Source organism: Eschrichtius robustus, chromosome 11, assembly GCF_028021215.1.
Source record: "Eschrichtius robustus isolate mEscRob2 chromosome 11, mEscRob2.pri, whole genome shotgun sequence".
NCBI lineage: Eukaryota > Metazoa > Chordata > Mammalia > Artiodactyla > Eschrichtiidae > Eschrichtius > Eschrichtius robustus.
In genome coordinates, this window is record NC_090834.1 from 7,468,561 (window position 1) to 7,486,961 (window position 18,401).

The 18,401-nt window shown below is 49.8% G+C and overlaps 1 protein-coding gene across 4 annotated transcripts in view; it reads left to right on the forward strand.

The window, feature by feature from the left end:
- The window catches only part of KIRREL3 (kirre like nephrin family adhesion molecule 3), a 559,318-nt gene that overhangs the window by 432,861 nt on the left and 108,056 nt on the right, over positions 1 to 18,401 (forward strand). For all 4 annotated transcript variants that reach the window (XM_068554334.1, XM_068554335.1, XM_068554336.1 and 1 more), the window contains exon 2: positions 2,953 to 3,030. In XM_068554334.1, the coding sequence (XP_068410435.1) occupies positions 2,953 to 3,030 (78 nt within the window). The remainder of the gene's footprint in view (positions 1 to 2,952; positions 3,031 to 18,401) is intronic.

Sequence of the window (18,401 nt, forward strand, 5' to 3'; positions counted from 1 at the left end):
CTCCCCTAATAGCCTGGTTGATCTGGCTTGGTGGCATTTTCCCAAGAAGATGCCATTGGTTCCTGCTTCCCCCCGGTTCTCTCTCTGGTCGGTATCTTTAACCACACCCATCCTCCCCACCTGTGTTCCCAGATTCTCCTCCCCTCCCCCACTTTGGCCCCTGGCCCGCTTCCTCATGTAGAACCAATGACCTCTAATTTAGCTCTGCAAAATCTCTCCCAAGAACAACCCAAATTTTCATATATGGATAGCTAGCTAATTCTCACTTCGCTGATCCCCCAACCTGCTCTTTCTTGCAAAGATCCCAGTGGCTTCTCCCCACTTCTCAGTAAAGACTCAGTCAGAGAGCCCTCTCACTTAATAAATTTCTGCAGTGTGCTTATTAGTGCCTTGTAATGTAGCCGCCTAAATAATTAAGACTAACCCACAAGTGTCAAATTAAATGAGCCAAATACATTGAGAAATTGCCTGGTCCTCCATTTCTTTTATTAATCAGGTTTTTTTTAAAAACTCCTTTTCCTGCTCATTTGCAAAAATCAAACATGGTCAGTGAGACTCTTACTTATAATAACCGTGCGTACGTGCAGCCTCTTTCCTTGGGCGATTCCCCCTGGGGGCATATTATATGACATAGGACTGGGCGGGTGGGTTTCAGTGGCAGAGACAGCCAGCCCAGATAACACAGAGTCAACAGGTTGTCCACGGTCTCGAAATCGTTAGGAGAATCATGCTTCCTCCGTTTCCTTGAGAGTCGAGGGGACTGTCCAGGAAGCCCAACACGAACACTGGCCAAAATCCATCCGGACTCTTCTGCCCTCCACCCTTCAGTGCTCACCTGGGCTCGTTCCTGGGCTCAGTTCAAGAACCCAGGCTCCCTTTCTCATTAGGAGCAGCCGCTGACGTGCTTCAGATGAACATAAGAAGTCAGTGGAAAATATAATAGGAACATCAGCAATTGTATCATCCTGATGATGAACAATATGCGTGCAATTCTGACGGGCTGGTGAACTCTGCCTGTCGTCAGCGTGTTGAGGATTCAATACAGCGCCAGGCAAGAGGCTATTGTTTGCTGGAGCTCAGAGCACCCTCACAGCTCGGGCTTCCGCTGGCCCCCTCCTGGCATGCCGCATTCCTGCCTCTTGAAGGTGGTTGTTAGAAAGGATCCACAAATATAGTAAGTAAACATCAAAGGGGCTTTGATCCGCACGGCTTTCAACAGAGCAGGAGCCCCTGAAGAAAGGGCCAAGGCCTTGGATGAGGGAACTTAACATCGTCAATTTGAGCGCCTGAGATGTAAGGCTGTTTGAAGTGGGGGCGTTTTGGCCGTGCCTTCAGACGAGCAAGCGTGGAGGGGAAGGAAGAGAAGTGAGTGCCTTTGGAAAAGGCACGCTCAGATCTGCTTCTCTGCTCTTTACTGATAGTCAATAAACCCCTTTAAAGAATCAGGAGATCAAAGCCTGCAACCTCCTTGGGCCATGGCTTCTGCCACCGCCCACCACGCTTTGTTTTCCTCTGGGGCTGGAGCCCCTGAGCTTGGCTTATCCGTGTCTCTTGGGCCCTTTCATCCTGCTGCCCAGAGAGGCTGGGCCTGGGCCACAAGAGGTGGGTGGAGGGGTAGGGGGGAGAACGAGCCCAGCCTCTCTATGCGCTGACAGCCTAGATGCAGACTGTCTAGGGCTCAGAGAAACACCCAGTGTCGTGGGAGAAGCTGCTGTGACACACCCCTCAGGGGGACCCTCCTTCTCTAAGAAACCGATGGAGAGAGTATCTGGGTGTCCAGAGAGCTAGCAAAGCCTGGAAGGAGCTGCAGGCACATCCCCACCTCCAGAAATCATACCCCTTATCCATTTACCCAGTTTATGGCAGCTGCCACCATTTGTATGACTCCAAAGCAAAGAGGGAGGGGCGGGGAGTCTACAATAATCATGGGAAGTCATTTAACATCTTTGAACTTCAATTTTCTCATCTGCGTAATGTGAATAGTAATAACCGATCTGCCTACCTCATGCAGTTGTTGTGAGGGTCAAAAGAGAAACTTGGTGTGGAATTGCTTCAGAGCCCACAAGTGCTGAAGACAGGTGAGGAGCAAAGGATAAATACCAGAGAGGAAATCTTGCCCCGTTGGCTGAGGTACTCCAGTCCAACGCTCACACACAGTGAGCATTGATTTACAAAATATCGTGGAGGAGAAAATGGTCTCTTGCTTTCGCTACCTGGAATTGTTGTTCTAACTTGTTCCACTGGGTCAAAGTCTTGTGGGACCAGAGTCTATGTCTTATGTCTCTTAGCCATCCCCACCCCTGTGTTCCACACTGTGTTTACATCTCATTAGTGCCTGATGGCACTGCTGAATTGCGCCTGAATATAAGGATGAACAGGGATCCCCAGCCCCAGAAGTTCACTCTCTCCCAAAAGATAGACTCCTTCCACCTACACCTTGACCCCTGTGTCTTCTTCCAAATTTACCCCATCACTCCTTTGGCCACTGTGTCTAGTTGTACTGTTCCACCCTGGACACCGCTGGCTGGACTCCGCCTCTTCTCTGGCTTGACAACAATCCCAATGTGATCTGAGCGTCGTCCCTATGCCTGGGGTATATAGGGCCTCGTTAACCTATAGAGTAATGGTTATGAACATGGACTCTGGAGTCAGGCTGCCTGTGTTCAAACTCCTGGCTCTGCCACCTACCAGCTCTTTCATCTAAGGCTGCCTGCTTAATATGTCTGTAAGTGGGGATAACAATGGCATATACCTCATAGGGTTGTTGTGACGATCAAATGATGAAATTATTGGCCTTAAATTATGTCTGGACCATAGTAAGTGCTTCCTAAATGTTTGTTAGATAATTAAGTAGCCCTGTTTATAAGAGCAACAAGCTTTACATCCCTTGCAAAAGGACCTTCACTGACCCCTGACCCATTCCCACCTCACCGACCTCTGCTTTTCTTCCAGAGCTGGGCCTGCAGAAGAGAGGATGCTGTCTGGTGCTGGGCTACATGGCCAAGGACAAGTTTCGGAGAATGAATGAAGGTCAGTGAGAACCTGCCCTCGCAGGGGAGATGGGGAGGGAAGAAGTTGTGCCCTACAACTATGGTACCAAGAAAAAGAATCTGGGCCGTTTCAGAAAGGACAGTGGACAGATCAGTTTGGTTTCCATGAAGCTGTTCAGATAGTAACATGGGGAAGAGTAGCTAATGCCTGAAACACTGTATGCTGATTCACGAGCATTCTTCATGTGCTATCTTCCCTCCTCCCTTTGTGTCCCCTCCTTCTCTTCCTCTCTCTTTGCTTCCTTTTGTTCCTCACCTACCCACCCAGTGCAATTAAATCTGCTTCTATTATCTTTTCTCATCCAGACCTCTCTGCCCTTTTCCTTAATCATTCACATTTCTTGGATGCTTATTGAATTAACGGCACCTCACAGGGCATTTGGGAGGATACTATAGAAGAATAAGGCAGAGCTTTTATTCTCAAAGAACTTCCCCTCGAAAAACTGCCCTCTTTTCCAACTCCATTGGCCCTACGTCTCCCATTTACTCATAGGCCATTCTGCCTTCCTCTAGCACTGGGTCTTTCCTCTGAGGTTTCACTGGACCACAGAAGGCTGGAGGAAGGTATTGACATTGATGTGGAGGCTAGGATGTGAGAGGAGTGCTGTCACTTATGGGCCTGCTGTAATAAAGAGCCAATCCCCTCATCCCCAGCCATCTGTCTCCGTGCAGTTAATAACCCTCTCCATCAGATGCCACAGACTGTTTGTCAGGAATCAAAAGTAGGTAAACAATGGCTGGGGATGCCATTTATTCAATAAAGTCAGACAAATGAAACCCTGGCTTCTCACCAGCCCAGCTTGCCGTGAGCCGGGCCCCTCCCACCCGAGGCCCAGGGTCCCTGCAGCCTCATTCCCATTCCAGGCATGGATAAGGCAGCTCACCTGTACCATCTCTAGCCCTAAAGTGAGACCATAGCATAGCTCCAGTGCCCTCTTCCTATGCTCCTCAGCTGCCTCTCCTCCCAGCCCACAGACCATGACACTCACAACCCCACGTGCTCCCCCCCAGACCTAATGCCTCACCAGCTGTAGGTTTGTTGCCAGCACACATCATGCTGACAGTTTGACAGCGGTTAAGCCAGCGCAATTAGACATGAAGAGTATCACCTCCCCCGTTTCACTGCCTGTCTGTGTAAGAAGGCAACAGCCTCCAGAAGCTGCTTCCTCTCTGTCGGAGCTCCGTGGCTGAGCACAGCCAGGGTTGAGGGCTGCATCTTCTGCACCCTGCCAGTCAGCACCCCTTCCTGACTGCTCTCTTTCTCAGCCTACCCCTCACTTCCCAACACCGTCTTCTTGAGAGCCAAGGCAAGTAACAGCTAATCTGTGGAAACTGACAGCTTGTCTCTGTCCATGGTGCTGAATAGACACATTCTCTTGCTGGCCATGCTCATTAGAGAAGCTGAAATGAGGTTCACAGGGAACAGGGGAGCCAAAAAGTCAGGAGTTGGACTGGATTTGAAAGCTCAAGCTCTGAGTGTCTGACCTCGGTAGAAGGATACTGACTCAAGACCTTGGGGCCTAAAAAAAAACTCATATCACAAGGCTGATGAACACGATTTGACTCCCCCCAAATTTTCACAAGTGACTTGGGCTGCCATAACAAAATACCATAGACTGAGTGGCTTAAACTCAGGAATTTATTTTCTCACAGTTCTGGAGACTGGAAGTCCAAGATCAGGGTGCCAGCATGGTCAGGTTCTGGTGAGAGATTTCTTTCTGGTTTGCAGGCAGCAACCTTCTCACTGAGTCATCACATGGCAGAGAGAGAGAGAGAAAAAGAGTGCTCTGGTGTCTCTTCTTACAAAGACGCTAATCCTATCAGATCAGGGCCCTACCCTTATGACCTTCTTTAACCTTAACACTTTTGTAAAAGCCGTATCTCCAAATACAGTCACAATTAGGGGTTAGGGTTTCAACATAGGAGCAGGGGGGGCAGCAGGGGAACACAATTCAATCCATAGCAAGGAGTTTAAATACATTTGCCATAGCAGAAAGGTACGATGGTGATACTCTGAACCAGAGGTTAGGAAAATGGTAAGAAGAATAAATGCAGCCTTAATATCTCCTTAGATTTTGTTCAAGTAAAGAAGGAAGGAAGAAAGTCAGGGAGGACTTGAGGAGGACTTGGAGACAAGACCAGCACCAGATTACTTCTGAGGACAGTTAGCCTTACTTTGTGCAACAACTAAGCTAAGGCGGCATTTTAAACTGTTTTTTTCTTGTTAAAAAGGGAAGATGCCAGAACAATGCCTCTTCTCTCTAAGTCCCCTCTTCAAACACACACAATCCACACAAACGGGTTATTCCTTTCAACTGATTATGGTCGACCTGGTTAGGAATGCTTTACCCCAACCTATACCCTCCGCCAGTGAAGACAAACTGAGAATCAAGCAGGAGGAGGCAACAGAGCCATCAGCAATAGCCAGGAGGTAACAGAGCGGCTAACCCCCCAGCCCTGCCTTCCTCTCTGCCTGTGGTTCTCGCCCCTCCCAAATGCCCCTGCACACATTCAGGCTCACACACAACAGCACATACAGTAGCTGCTGCTGCTTCTGGGTAAACAAGGAGACAAGGGGGTGGTAAGCAAGTGAAACCACCATGTGTGAGGAGTTACAAATCTCGGCTAACAAAGAGGAGACAGGATAGGAGGCGGGTGAGTCACTGGGGCAGAAGGAGAGTTGCCGGGGGTGGGTAAGCTTTGGCTCTGGAGGGGTGGGAGGCATGAGGAGTGGAGGTGGGAGGGGCCTGGAAAGGAAAAGAATGTTTCTCTGCTCCCACTCCGGCCAATCTTACCACCCCAAGTGCCATATTATACATTTTTTTCTCTTTCTAAAGCTCACATGCCCCAACTGCAGCATGTTTGCACATAAGAAAAAAGCATCAGCAAGCATGGGGAGCTGTTTTATGGTTTATAATTATCTTGTTCCAATACTCAAAATGCTTATAACTTCCACACATTAATAATTGAACTGGAATAGCAGCTATGACATAGATCAAGAAACAGACACCTCTGTCCACGCTGCACTACACTCCTCGCTATAAATTGAACAATTGGTAAAATAGTTTTAAAAATTATAATTTTTTCTCCCGGGTGTTGGAATTAGTGAGATATTGGAACAATTAGCTGCCTCTTCCATCAAAGATAAGGTGGTGAGCATTATATTTGCAGTTTAGAATAAAAATAAAAGACTAACTAGTGCTGTATTAAAGCATGTTCGTTCTGTTTAACAGTATCTAACAGGGTGTCTGTCACCTGGGGAGAAGTCGTCCCCTATTTCATTTGCTTCCTTGTTAATTTGGTATCTTTTTATTTTCTTTTCCTTCCACTCTCCCCTCCTCACTACACTCCCCCAAAAAATAACAGCTTGAGAAGAAGCAAGAGAAAAATAATGAATGAACAGGAACTTTATAGATCTGGGGTTTATCATAAGCTAGAGTAAACGCAACCGGTGCCGTTAAACTACAAAAAGCAATACAAAGAAAACACTATTCAAAGATCATTTAAGGAGGCATGTGATAGTTAATGAGAGGTTTGTTCTATTTAGGAGCACGTAATAGCTTCTCGGGTAGAATCTGCAGCATTTGCAGGAATGGAGGTGGTTGGTAAAATGTGTGTGTGTGTTCTTTCCTGTTTGGACTCAACACATCTGAGGCATCAAATGGAGATATGGACAAAAATCAATGAAGGGCTGACAAGAAAGGTGCAAATAAAGACAGACTAGGCCTGGGACTATTAGATTTGTTTGACATAATTGTCTTCATGTGATTAAGTACATGGTGCTTTAAGTAGGAACTGCTGGAAGGAGATCATTTATTTATTCATCAAACATTCAAAGAATACCCACCATAAAAATAATACCAATTTTTCATAGTAAGTGCCAGCCACTGTTCTAAGCACTGGAGCTTTAAAAGTAAATAAGACACAGCCCCTGCCCTCACGCTCCCAATAAAAACACACAGGCGCATCTCAGTGTTCCTGTCACCTCCACAGGAGGTCCTGCCAGACCACCTCACCTAAACCCGATACCCCTCTTCCCCCCACCATTGTGCTCCGTGGTGACAACCAGCCTATTTACTTTGTGGCACTTACTCTAACTGGTGATTATTCATTAGACTGTCCCACCTAAGAGTTCGCTTCAGGAAGGCAAGGATTCTTCTCCCTCATTTCCTTGCCCGTCCCTGGGCCTTAGCCCAGTGTCTCGCACATAGGGAGTAATCAATTTCAAGTTAAGTAATTAATTAGTGCCAGGAGTGACAATGGAGGAGCACCCAAAGCCACCCACAAGGGTAAGGTGGGTCCGGAGAAGGAGCCCAGGAGGCAGAGCGTCCTGACGTAGAGCACGAGTCTCCACATCCCCAGCAGTCCCATAAGCCTTACCTCTCAGCCTCTCCTCCGAGGCCAGTGCTACAGTCCCTCCTGGGAGGCTAGGACCCGGGCAGGTCAGCCGAGAGGAGGGCTAGGAGGTGAGGCCACCAGTGGTGTTGTCCGTCCTGTACCCACCTGCCCTCCTTCCTCACCCCTCCTACTGCTGGGCCACCTTGTCATCTGGGACATCACTAGGCAGGTATTTCCCATCAGATATGCGAGGGGAACTGCTCTAACATCACACACACACACACACCCCATTCCCTTTCCTCTTTCCATCCTTCCCCGATTACCTGATTACCCATTTCTCCTGAAGAGCCCAGAACCACTCACCTGCTCAATGCACATCGCTTACCCAGGGCGGATCCTATCCAAGGGCAGAATAGGAAGCTCTCACGTGGTGTCAGATGAGGGGCTCTGCTTGCCTCTCAGAAAGCCCAGTACTCCTCTGTGTTAGAACCGTGAGCAACTCTAGCGACTGCAGCACAACCCACCCACCCAGGGAGATCTGGGAGCATGGAGGGACTCGCCCAGGGTCAGTAGGAAGTTGCTGGAAGAGCCAGGACTACAGCCCAGCTCTCCTGACATCCAGTCCAGCCCTCGTTGAATTCGGAAAGAGGAGGCTGTGGCCATGATCGGAGGGGAAGCCCCTGAGGCTTTGACTTGAAAATACAGAGAAAGTGGGAGGGGCAGGAGAAAACGGGGGCAGAAGACAGGAGACTCTCCACCTGATGTGGGAGAAAATCAGGAAAGACGTGGGGAGGGAGACACAGGCCAGGGATGACCCTTTCTTTCTATGGAACCAGAAAAGGCTACCGGGCCCTAGGAGTCTTGAAGGGGGAAATGAGGGGGAAATGAGGAAGAGGATGCTTAAAGGAGGAGAGGGGAAGCCGCGAAGCCCTGGCCTCCCTGCCCGGGCGTCCCTTCAAGGCCGAGGTGGGCCTGCCCAGGAGGCTCTCGTCCTCCCTCCTCCAGCTGCGCATCTGGTGGGCGGCAGAGTCCCCAGACCTTCAGAATCACAGGGACCGACCGGCTGCTTCTCCCGGCTCAGTGAAGGGAAAGCAGATATGCCTCCCAGCACTGTCACTTTCATCTTCCCAGAAAGAAACAAATGCAAGTGATTAGCAAAGGCAGCTTCTGTTCACTGGGGGTGGGCCACTGCGGGAGGGGCGGGAGGGGCCGAGGAAGGAGAAGGCCTGCTCCACGGGCCACTGGTCCACACAGGCTCAGGCTGCAGCACAGCCCCTGAGGGCACCATCATCCTAGGCCAGGCTCTGCGTGCGAACGTCCTTGCCTCTCAGCCTGTGAGGGAGACAGAGCCCTGGAGGATGAGAATCCAGGCATCTTGAGCAGCTCGGAAGTTCTCTGGGATGGCAGGGGCACCCGTCCTCTCTTCCTGCACCCCTGTTCCCTAATCCTTAAGAATGAGTCTAACACGTCCACTGCGCCCGGTCTGTCCCCTCACAGAGTGATAAGGAGGAGACGTGCCCCATGGGCATGTGTGTGGCCTGGGGCAAATCCCTAAACCCCCGGATGATAGATAACCTCCTTGTGGGCAAAACGGGGTAATGTTGGATATGATCTCCGTTAAGTCTTTGAAATGTGATGATTCAAAACTCTACCCCGGCTCTCAACACCCTGCCACACCCTCTTCTCACCCCCCACCCCATAATTTTAAATGCTTTGGTCACCAAAGGAACCAGCACTAGGAAATTCAGCAGCCTCAGAGGCAGATGAGTGTCTGTTTCTGTCTGTCCTTAGAGAATGAATTCGGGCCAATGTCAGCTGTACCGTGGGTGGCTGGGAGGCCGTCGAGCTGGCCTGCAGGACAAGCTGCACTTTTTTTTTTTGGTGGGATGGGCAGGAGGCTGGTGGTCTGGACTTGGCCCGGGGACCTGACCCAGGGGAGGGTGGGTCGGCTGACACTCGAGCTCCTCGCCCTCTGCCTGTCATCCCCCAGAGTCTGGCTCATGCTGAGGGCCCACCATCATTTTCCTGAGACAGTCCCTTCACCGCCTGCCAGGGCGCCCCGGATACTGGCTAGTACTGTCATTTTGTTAGTTGGAGCTTTTAGGTGCATTTCTTCTTATTTCATTTTTCTTACTGATGTGTTTTCTTCCACTGGGGCTGCAAAGCTTGTTATTTGTATAACGTCCCTGTTTATTATTTATGGCAAGACTCAGATTTCCAGGGCGCTTTATGATTGTTATTTAATTAGCTCGGCGCCTTGGAACAAGGAACCCACCATTTCCATTCTCCTGCCTCCATCTGACGGTGGATTTCGGAGCTTTTCCCTAGACCTGTTTCTCCAGACACCAGTCCTACCAGGAGACCTGCTGCTCTAAGGAGAGCTGGGGGCCATCTAGACCACAGAGCCTGCCAAGCTCCTTTTCAGACTTCAGTTTCCCTCACACCCCTATCCAATCCTCCCCAGGACCTAGAAATGTTACCTCCAGAATATCGCTCGAATCCGTCCACCTCTGCCCATCTGACGGCCAGCGCCCTTACCCATCGCCAACCCCCTGACCAGGACGGCAGCTGTGCACTCCTAACTGCTTCCTTGTGTCAATCAAGCTCAGCCCCTTCCCTCCCAGTTCTTCTTCCATCCTTTAGCCACAGCAGTGTTTCAAAATGCAAATCTGAAAATGCCACTTTCCTCTTGAAAATATTTCAATAGCTCTCTATTACCGGTAGGGAAAATACCCAAATCCTCGGCATGTTTTATAAGGCTCTCTGTGACCTAGTTCCTACCAACCCCTTTGGCCTCATGTTGCCCCCTAATACTCTGTACTCCAGTCACATCAGCGTGCTTTTGGCTCCTCCAACAGGGCATGCTCCCACCTGCCATACAACCTTTGTCTACGCTGGTCCCTCCTCTTAGGATACTGGCCACACTGGCCACACCCCATCCCCAAACCTTCACATAGTGACTCCTGCTCAACTTTCAGATCTCAGCTGAAGTATCACTTCTCCAGTGAAGCCTCCTCAGACCCACCCCTCCCCAGTCTCAATCAAGTTTCTGTGTTACATGCTCTCATATTTCTTTCCATCCAAAGGCTTAGCTCAGTCTGTACATAGAAGTTCATTTTGCAATTATTTAGCTCAGACCTGTTTCCCTTCCCAGTCTGTAAGTTCTGCTTGGTCTCCATTATCTCCCAGGATAATGTTTCATGGCATCATGTTTGCACAAAGTAGACAATGAAAGAAGAGCAAGGACAGTGAACTTTTCTGCCCCTGGTCAGTGGCTCCCAAGATGCTGGGACTGGGCAACTTGAGAATCACAGAAGAAACATTAGAAATCACCTGGAAAAGAGGAAGCCAAGACTCAGGACAGTGACAGGCTTGCCCAGAACAGCACAGCTGGCGAGCGGTACAGCGAAGGCTTGAACCCAGGCTCCTGAGCCTAAGTCCACTCCCCTCCCCACCTCACTGTGCTGAGTCCTTGAAATGTGGGCATGACCAGTTGAGCAGGTCTATCAGGGAGGTCTGCCTGCTAAAAGTGTGTTTGGGGCCATAGGGTGTTTTTTGTTTTTTTTTGAAAAACCAGGTCTTCCATTTTTATTTTAGGCATTCAAGCTCTGCTGCCTAGAGCTTATGTTTACTTTAGAGGCAAAGAACTCTCATTTTCTTGGACCACTTCTGGGGAGGGGTGGGCCGTGTTTTGAAAGAGACAAGAATCAAGGACCTCTGGAGAAAAGGAAGGGAAGTAGGTTTTCTGGATACAGGGGTATGTTTTGACATGAAACGTACCCCTGTGAGCCCAGTACTGTGCCGGGTACAGGAGCTTCAGAGGCTGGATACAGCCTCCGTCCTCAGGAACTCCATCCTCCACTTGGAGAGATTAGACCTATTTCAGGTCAAGTTGATTTTGTGGTTGTTTTGGTTTTGGTTTTTCTCTTTAGCCTTGTGGTTAGTATGCTTAATGGTTAAGCACTGTGGCTTGGGAGACACAGAAGTTTAGGTATCGTCAGAGCAGGTTGAGAACCATATCATCAGAGATTCTCAAGGCCAGAAGGGACCCAAGGTCATCTAGTCTACACCCTCTTCTGACGGCTCAATATCCCTGCCAACTACCAATCCACGTAAATACTTTTGAATACTGTGGTGCTGCATGCTCATTCATTCACCAACCATGTATCAAGTGCTAACTCCATGCCCAGCCCTGTGCCGGGCCCTTGGCATGTAAAGACACAGTCCCTGCCCCAAGGATATCACAGCAATTACAGCACAGTGTCATAATGGCTATAACCAGGTGTGTAAGGAGCTATGGGAACAGAGAAAGGGAATCCAGTCAAACTGTAGGCCAAGTGAGCAGGGCCCAGGAAAGCCTCCTGGAGAAAGTGATACCTGAGCCCTGGGAACAAATTTTATTATAAGAGGCTATTGTAATACATGCACCCCAATGTTCATTGCAGCACTATTTACAATAGCCAGGACATGGAAGCAGCCTAAGTGTCCATCGATAGATGAATGGATAAAGAAGATGTGGCACATATATACAATGGAATATTACTCAGCCATAAAAAAATATAACACCACTTGCAGCAACATGGATGAACCTAGAGATTGTCACACTGAGTGAAGTAAGTCAGGCAAAGAAAGACAAATACCATATGATATCACTTCTAGGTGGAATCTAAAAAAACGATACAAATGAACTTATTTACGAAACAGAAACAGACCCACGGACATAGAAAACAAACTATGGTTTCCAAAGGGGAAAGGGGGGGAGGGATAAAGTGGGAGATTGGGATTAACAGACACACACCACTATATATAAAATAGATAAACAACGAGGACCTACTGTATAGCACAGGGAATTCTACTTAATACTCTGTAATGGCCTATATGGGAATAGAATCTTAAAAAAGAGCTCATATATGTATATGTATAACTGATTCACTTTGCTGTACACCTGAAACTAACACAACATTGTAAATAACTATACTTTAGTAAAAACTTAAAAAAAAATAAGAGGTCATTGCAGCCTACGCTTGAATCCCTCCAAAGACAGGAAACTCACTGCCTACCAAGGCCATGGGCAGCTCCTCGGCTAGGCTCTTATAAAGGAGTTTCAAATAGAAAACACCCCTTCAACCCCGAGAGTCTACAGTTTTGTCATTCTGGCTGCACTGGGGACAATGGGACCGAGTGACAGGTAGCAGCCACGGGCCAAAATCCCGGGGTCTCACCGCACGCCAGCTATGCCCTGAGTAGGCATCCTTTGCTCTCTCCGCCTCCCCTTCCCCATCCTCAGCCAGCCCCAGAGGCTTCATCACTGAATGCTGAGACCCTCCGTCCACCCCCCTCCCCAGGGAGGGACAGTGAATAAACGAGGGTGCTTAATGGCCTGCGGTGCCATAAAGTTTTAGAGCTGTGTGCCGGAGTGAGCAGGTTCAGGCTGAGATGAATTATCCAGACCTTTTATCAAAGGAGAGTCAATAAAAACCTGAAGGAGCTTGCCCCATCTCCTCGGAGTGGCCGTGTCACACCGCCGAGCCCCGTGCTCTGGAAATAGTAATCGGCGGGTGCGTCTCCCCCCAATCCATCTGCTTTCTTCTCTATGCCTTCCCTTCTCCAATGTATTCGTTTCCATGGTGACTGTGTTGTTACTGGTATGGGAGGAGTTTAATGACATTCGGAAGTACCAGATCAAGTCCATTTATATAATGGTTTGAAATACACATAATGGCCTGTGGCATATAGGACACGGTGACAGTTTCAGTAACTGCGTACAGACTGTAGGATAAATAGAGCGATGTGACACTCCCCCCAACCCCCAAATCAAACGTACCAGGAATAACCACTATTCTTACTACAAGAGCAGAACTTCTCAACCATTACTCAGGAAAGGGTCTCAAAACACAACACCAAGCTGTTCTCTCGTTGAGGAAGGATACTGGCCAGACCGTGGGTCCTCTGCACCTGCCAAGGTTTGAGCAGGGTGTCGGGCGGGGCAGGTGCAGAGGACAGGATGCACCGTCCAGAGGAGTGGAAGGAGCAGCCGTCCTGCCCTGGGATCCTCAGGCACCCCACTCGGCCAGCCCGCGGTAGGACATGGCCTTCAAGTGCCTGTGCTTCTGGCTCCTTTCTGTCTGATTTAGAAAAGATTCATCAGGCACCCACTGTGTGCCTGGTGCTAAGGGTGATGTGGTGATGAAAAACGCGTAGAGGATGCCCTTATCTTAGCTCAGGTTCCCCCAGAAGCAGACCCTAAGCACGGACTCATCCAGGAGGGGCAGAAAGCGCCAGAAGGACGGTAGGGCATTGACAAGAGAAAGGGAAGGTGTCCAAACCAGAGGGTACCATCAGGTCCCTAAATGGGGGGCAGCTGGAGCCGCATTCCAGTGGGAGGCTCTGGGAAGTGCTGTGGAATCCATGCCTCACAGTCAGGCCACCCAAGGATCAGGGTATCTACAGAGCACTCTCGCCAGTAACTGGCTGAGGGCCGCTCGGGTCGGGGTGTTCGTTCCCTGGCACTTCTGTCCTGCTCTTTGCAAGGACAGAGTGGCCTCTGCAGCTGAAGAGAAAGACCTCAGGAGAAGGGCAGCAGGTGCTGGCAGTGGGGAGTCGGCCTGAGGGATACAGGTGGGGCACTGGCAGAGTTGGCTACAGCCCCCAGGGAATTTTGAGGCCAACGGGGAGACAGGCATATAACGAAATAGCAGAAGGCAGGGTGGTGGGAGAGCTAGAGGGGTGTGCAGGTGAGATGCTCGTGGAGCACAGAGGTGGGGGGAGCCCTTTGTCTGACTGCAGTAAGACTGGAGGGACTTGGGGAGAGCGGGAGAGGGGACGGGGCAGCTAGCCCGCAAAGCTGTGGGGCTAGGGAGGCACCTTCACACACATGTCGTTTCATCCTCATGACATCACAAAGTGGGTGGTGTTAGCTCCATTTTGAGGACAAAGCAAGTGAGGCTCAGAGAGATTAAGTCATCTACCAAAGGCATAGGGCTAAGATTCAAACCCTGGTCTTCTTTTTTTTTTTTTTAATTTGTTTATTTATTTATTTTTGGCTGTGTCGGGTCCCCGTTTCTGTGCGAGGGCTTTCTCCAGTTGTGGCAAGCGGGGGCCACTCTTCACCGCGGTGCTCGGGCCTCTCACTATCGCGGCCTCTCTTGTTGCGGAGCACAGGCTCCAGACGCGCAGGCTCAGTAATCTTGGCTCACGGGCCCAGTTGCTCCGCGGCATGTAGGGATCTTCCCAGACCAGGGCTCGAACCCGTGTCCCCTGCATTGGCAGGCAGATTCTCAACCACTGCGCCACCAGGGAAGCCCCAAACCCTGGTCTTCTTACGCCTACTCTGCTTAGGGGAGCTTTGTGTATTTGGGGAGATGGGGATGGGGTAATTCCCTCCATCACCGTCAAGGGCAGACGTGACCAGAGCCTGTTGTGTATCCGTGTAGGTTTCTCCCCTTGGCCATGGACTGCCCACTCCCGTATCTCCCCGCACTGCACTGTCCATGGACCCGCACTCAGCCAGTCAGACAGCCCCTCTGATCCTGCCCGAGATGTAAGCTGGACTGACTGTACCTAATATTGAGTGAATTACCTGGAACTCACAGCCCTGCGGGTACAGGAAAGAGAAGAGGCAGCCTGAGGTGAGGGCTTCGGTTCTAATGGGCCCCACGAGCATGCTTGCTGCCTGTCCTTGCCCTCCCTGCTCTGCCCTCCCAGCCCTGCTCCAAACCCCATGGCCTCAGGAAATACGGCGGAGGAGGGATCACATACACGCATTTCCCTGGAGCAACGTTTCTGTCTCTGTCGCAGGTTAATAGTTTTTCTGTGAAATAGAGTCTGCATAGTTAAATAAGGTGGGCAGAGACTGGGTTAACCCTGACTAAACAAGTCTCTCCTACAGAACCTCTCAGAGCCTTTACTACGCCAGGGGGCCTGGTGAACCCCCAAAAGGAGGATACGGTTCTCGGAGTTTCCCAAACTTACTTGACCACAAAACACTTTCCCTAGAGCGCGTTGTAGGACTAGGATTTCTTGGAATCCACTTTGGGACATAATGGTTTAAGGCCAGCTCTACCACTAACTCGGCATGTGAGCTTTGTCAAGTAAGAATAAATGAAGCCTGCCTCATGAGGACCAGTAAAATAACAGGGATGAAAACTCTTTACAAACCATAAAGGAAATGGTGCCATTGTTTATTTACATAAAAGATGGCGCTGTTGTTTATTCACATAAAACAAACACACTCAGTTTCCCAGAGAACATTTCATTCGGAGTCCAAAATAATAGTAATAATAATAATAGTAATTAATAATTTTTTTAAGTAATAAGTTCTGCTCCTGACTAAGCATGTGACCTTGACCTTGATCTCTCTTGACCTATGTTTTCTCATCTGCAAAATGGGTGTACTCACGATGCTAGCCCTCTTTCCTCCGTGAATTTGTTGCAATGATAAAATATGCACAATGGTTGTACAGGTGCTTTGAGAAAGCACAAAGCACCATAAAATGCAAGGCATTATTATTAGTGCTCCAGGTTAACACCCTCAATTCAGTCCCACTTGTGCTCAGACCAAAACAGGAGACGTGCTGGGGGAGGGGATCGGCTCGTGGGAGACATAACAATGACTAATAATTTTCATCCATATTTATGATGTTAGGAGCCTTGTATGAGCATGTCCCTGAGGGGAGAGAATGAATATTTCATGAGTGGGCACTAAATGTAGTATTAAGATGAGATGGACAGAAAGAGCCCCGCTTGCCTCCGCCTCCAGGTGCAGCTGGGAAGTCAGCACAGGTCCAGGCTCATGAGTGGCTCTGGGGAGCAGGGCAGCCAGTCAAGAGGGAAGAGCACAGCCCTCATCACAGACGGGGAGCCGTCCAGCTCGGACTGGCCGGGGGACTCCTGTCCGGGGAAGCAGGAGAGCCAGCGCCCACTCCATATTCCAGCTGGGTAGACTTGGGCAAGTGACTGTCACCAACCTAGGCCTCCACTTCCACGCTGTAAAATGGGGTGATAAGATCAGCCCTGCACGGCTGCAAGGTCTCAGTCCAAGCTCGACTGTTTGGAAGACGGCTTTGCAATGCACTCAGGTGGGAAGTGTTGTTATTCATGGATTCTCTCGACCACAGCTGTTGAACACCTACCCTGTGCCGATCACTGCCACGGTCACAGTGTTCCAAACACTGCGTTCAACGCTTTATACACATCACCTCGTTTAATCATCGCCACGATCCTGAGAGGTATCTGTTATTACTCCCATTTTCTACATGAGGAAAGAAAACCCGGGAAAGATAAATAACTTGCCCAAAGCCATACAGCTAGTAAATGGCAGAGTCCGGGGTGGTATGAAGCCAAAACCCTTCATTCTGCACCGACGGCCCATCTTTGTCTGTACTTCTGCAGAACTGGTAGGTACCCAGCCTCCACCCGCCAGCAATTCCCTATTCCGTTCATGCCTTGTGCTCACCCTACCTGCCTTGCCACCCCCTCTTGGCCCTCCAGGATACCCTCCTTTTGTTTTCCAACCCCTACTCCCTTCTTCCAAGCCTCTTTTAAAAGGTCTGTCTCCCATGCGGTGGTCACCCTGAGGTTCTAATTTCTGTCCCCATCCATCAAGACCTTTGCCTCCCAAGACCCTGGGCAACCTGTATCTCTTATCTGGACCAGCCATCGAGTGGTGTAAAGATTGAACACCTCCCCCTTAAATGCCCTCAGAAGATGAAGCAAGGACAGACGGGGCAGTGCCAGGGGTAAACCCAGCCAAGTCTTCCCCGCCTCCTGATGGATGCCTCTTGAGAAGGCTCCTGGCTCTCTCCATCCACCCCACAGCATGAGGACACCCCCATCCCTGCAAATCTCCTCCCTATGGGGCATAACTTCCATGTTGTCTTGGCTCAGCCCTCCTCCAGAGATGAAAAGATTGTTTTAAACCTGCCGCTCCACCACCTCTGCTTCTGGCTTCCAACGTCATTAAGTTTCATTGTAACGAATAAACACCACAATGACATTAATAAGTTACCACTGAGCACAGAAGCACAAATATGAAGCAGATAAACTGGATTTGATCCAAATAATTACTGCAGGCAATATTGGGCTTAGTTTGAGCTGGCAGCCAGGTACCGAGTAATTTATTAGATTGCGTAAGGCAATGTTGCACGTTGCGTTTTTCATTATTGTGTCTCTTCCCCTCTCCGCGGTCTAAATAGGTTAGAGGAGTTTAGACAGTGCACTGCCAAACAAAGACAGACTTTGCTCAAGCAGTCGGAGGCTGGGAAGTGTCCAGGAATGGCTGCTTCCTGACCAGCACAGCACTTGCGAGAGAGGAGAGGGTTTCAGATTATCTTGATGCTGCCAGCCAAGGACAGTTCCCTCTACCCTGCACACCCACTGGCCCAGATACAGAAAGAGGCCCAGTGGAGGGAATAAATGGAAGGGCTGGATGGAGCCCCCAGGACAGCAGGCCTGGTTCCTGCTGCTGGCTTCCTGCTGAGTTCCTATGTGTTCAGCCAAAGACCCTCTCCACCAAAAGGCCCTCCATAGCCCCAGGCAGCCCCCAGCAGCCCCGGGCAGCCGCAGGCCCCAGTCCCAGACCTCTCCTGCAATAAAGAAAGGGGAAGGAAGCAGTCTGCAAGCCAACTCTGTGAAACAAAGCAACGAGAGCTGGCTACCAGCTGCCACCTCCCTGCCGAACCCAAACTCATAAAGTTTGATTCAAGGGGTTACAATACCTCCTATTCTGAGTCCCTCCTGCCCCATTCTCCAGCCTTAGTAAATTACCCAATAAGCAGCAAGGACCTGTCCTTATTGTGCAGTTAAACGGTATTTGCCCAGTAAATCCTGAGCAGAGTACTAACGGCAATATACAGTAACTAATTACGGACATGAATTCTCTCCCCAAGACACCAAGTGGTACCAGATATTGTTATATTTCGGGGAGGAGGCGTGAAAGCTGCTCTGTTCTCTCCAGTGAAGCCATGAGTAACTCTCCTATTAGAGGAGTCGGCCCCTCCAGGGGGACTCCAGGCT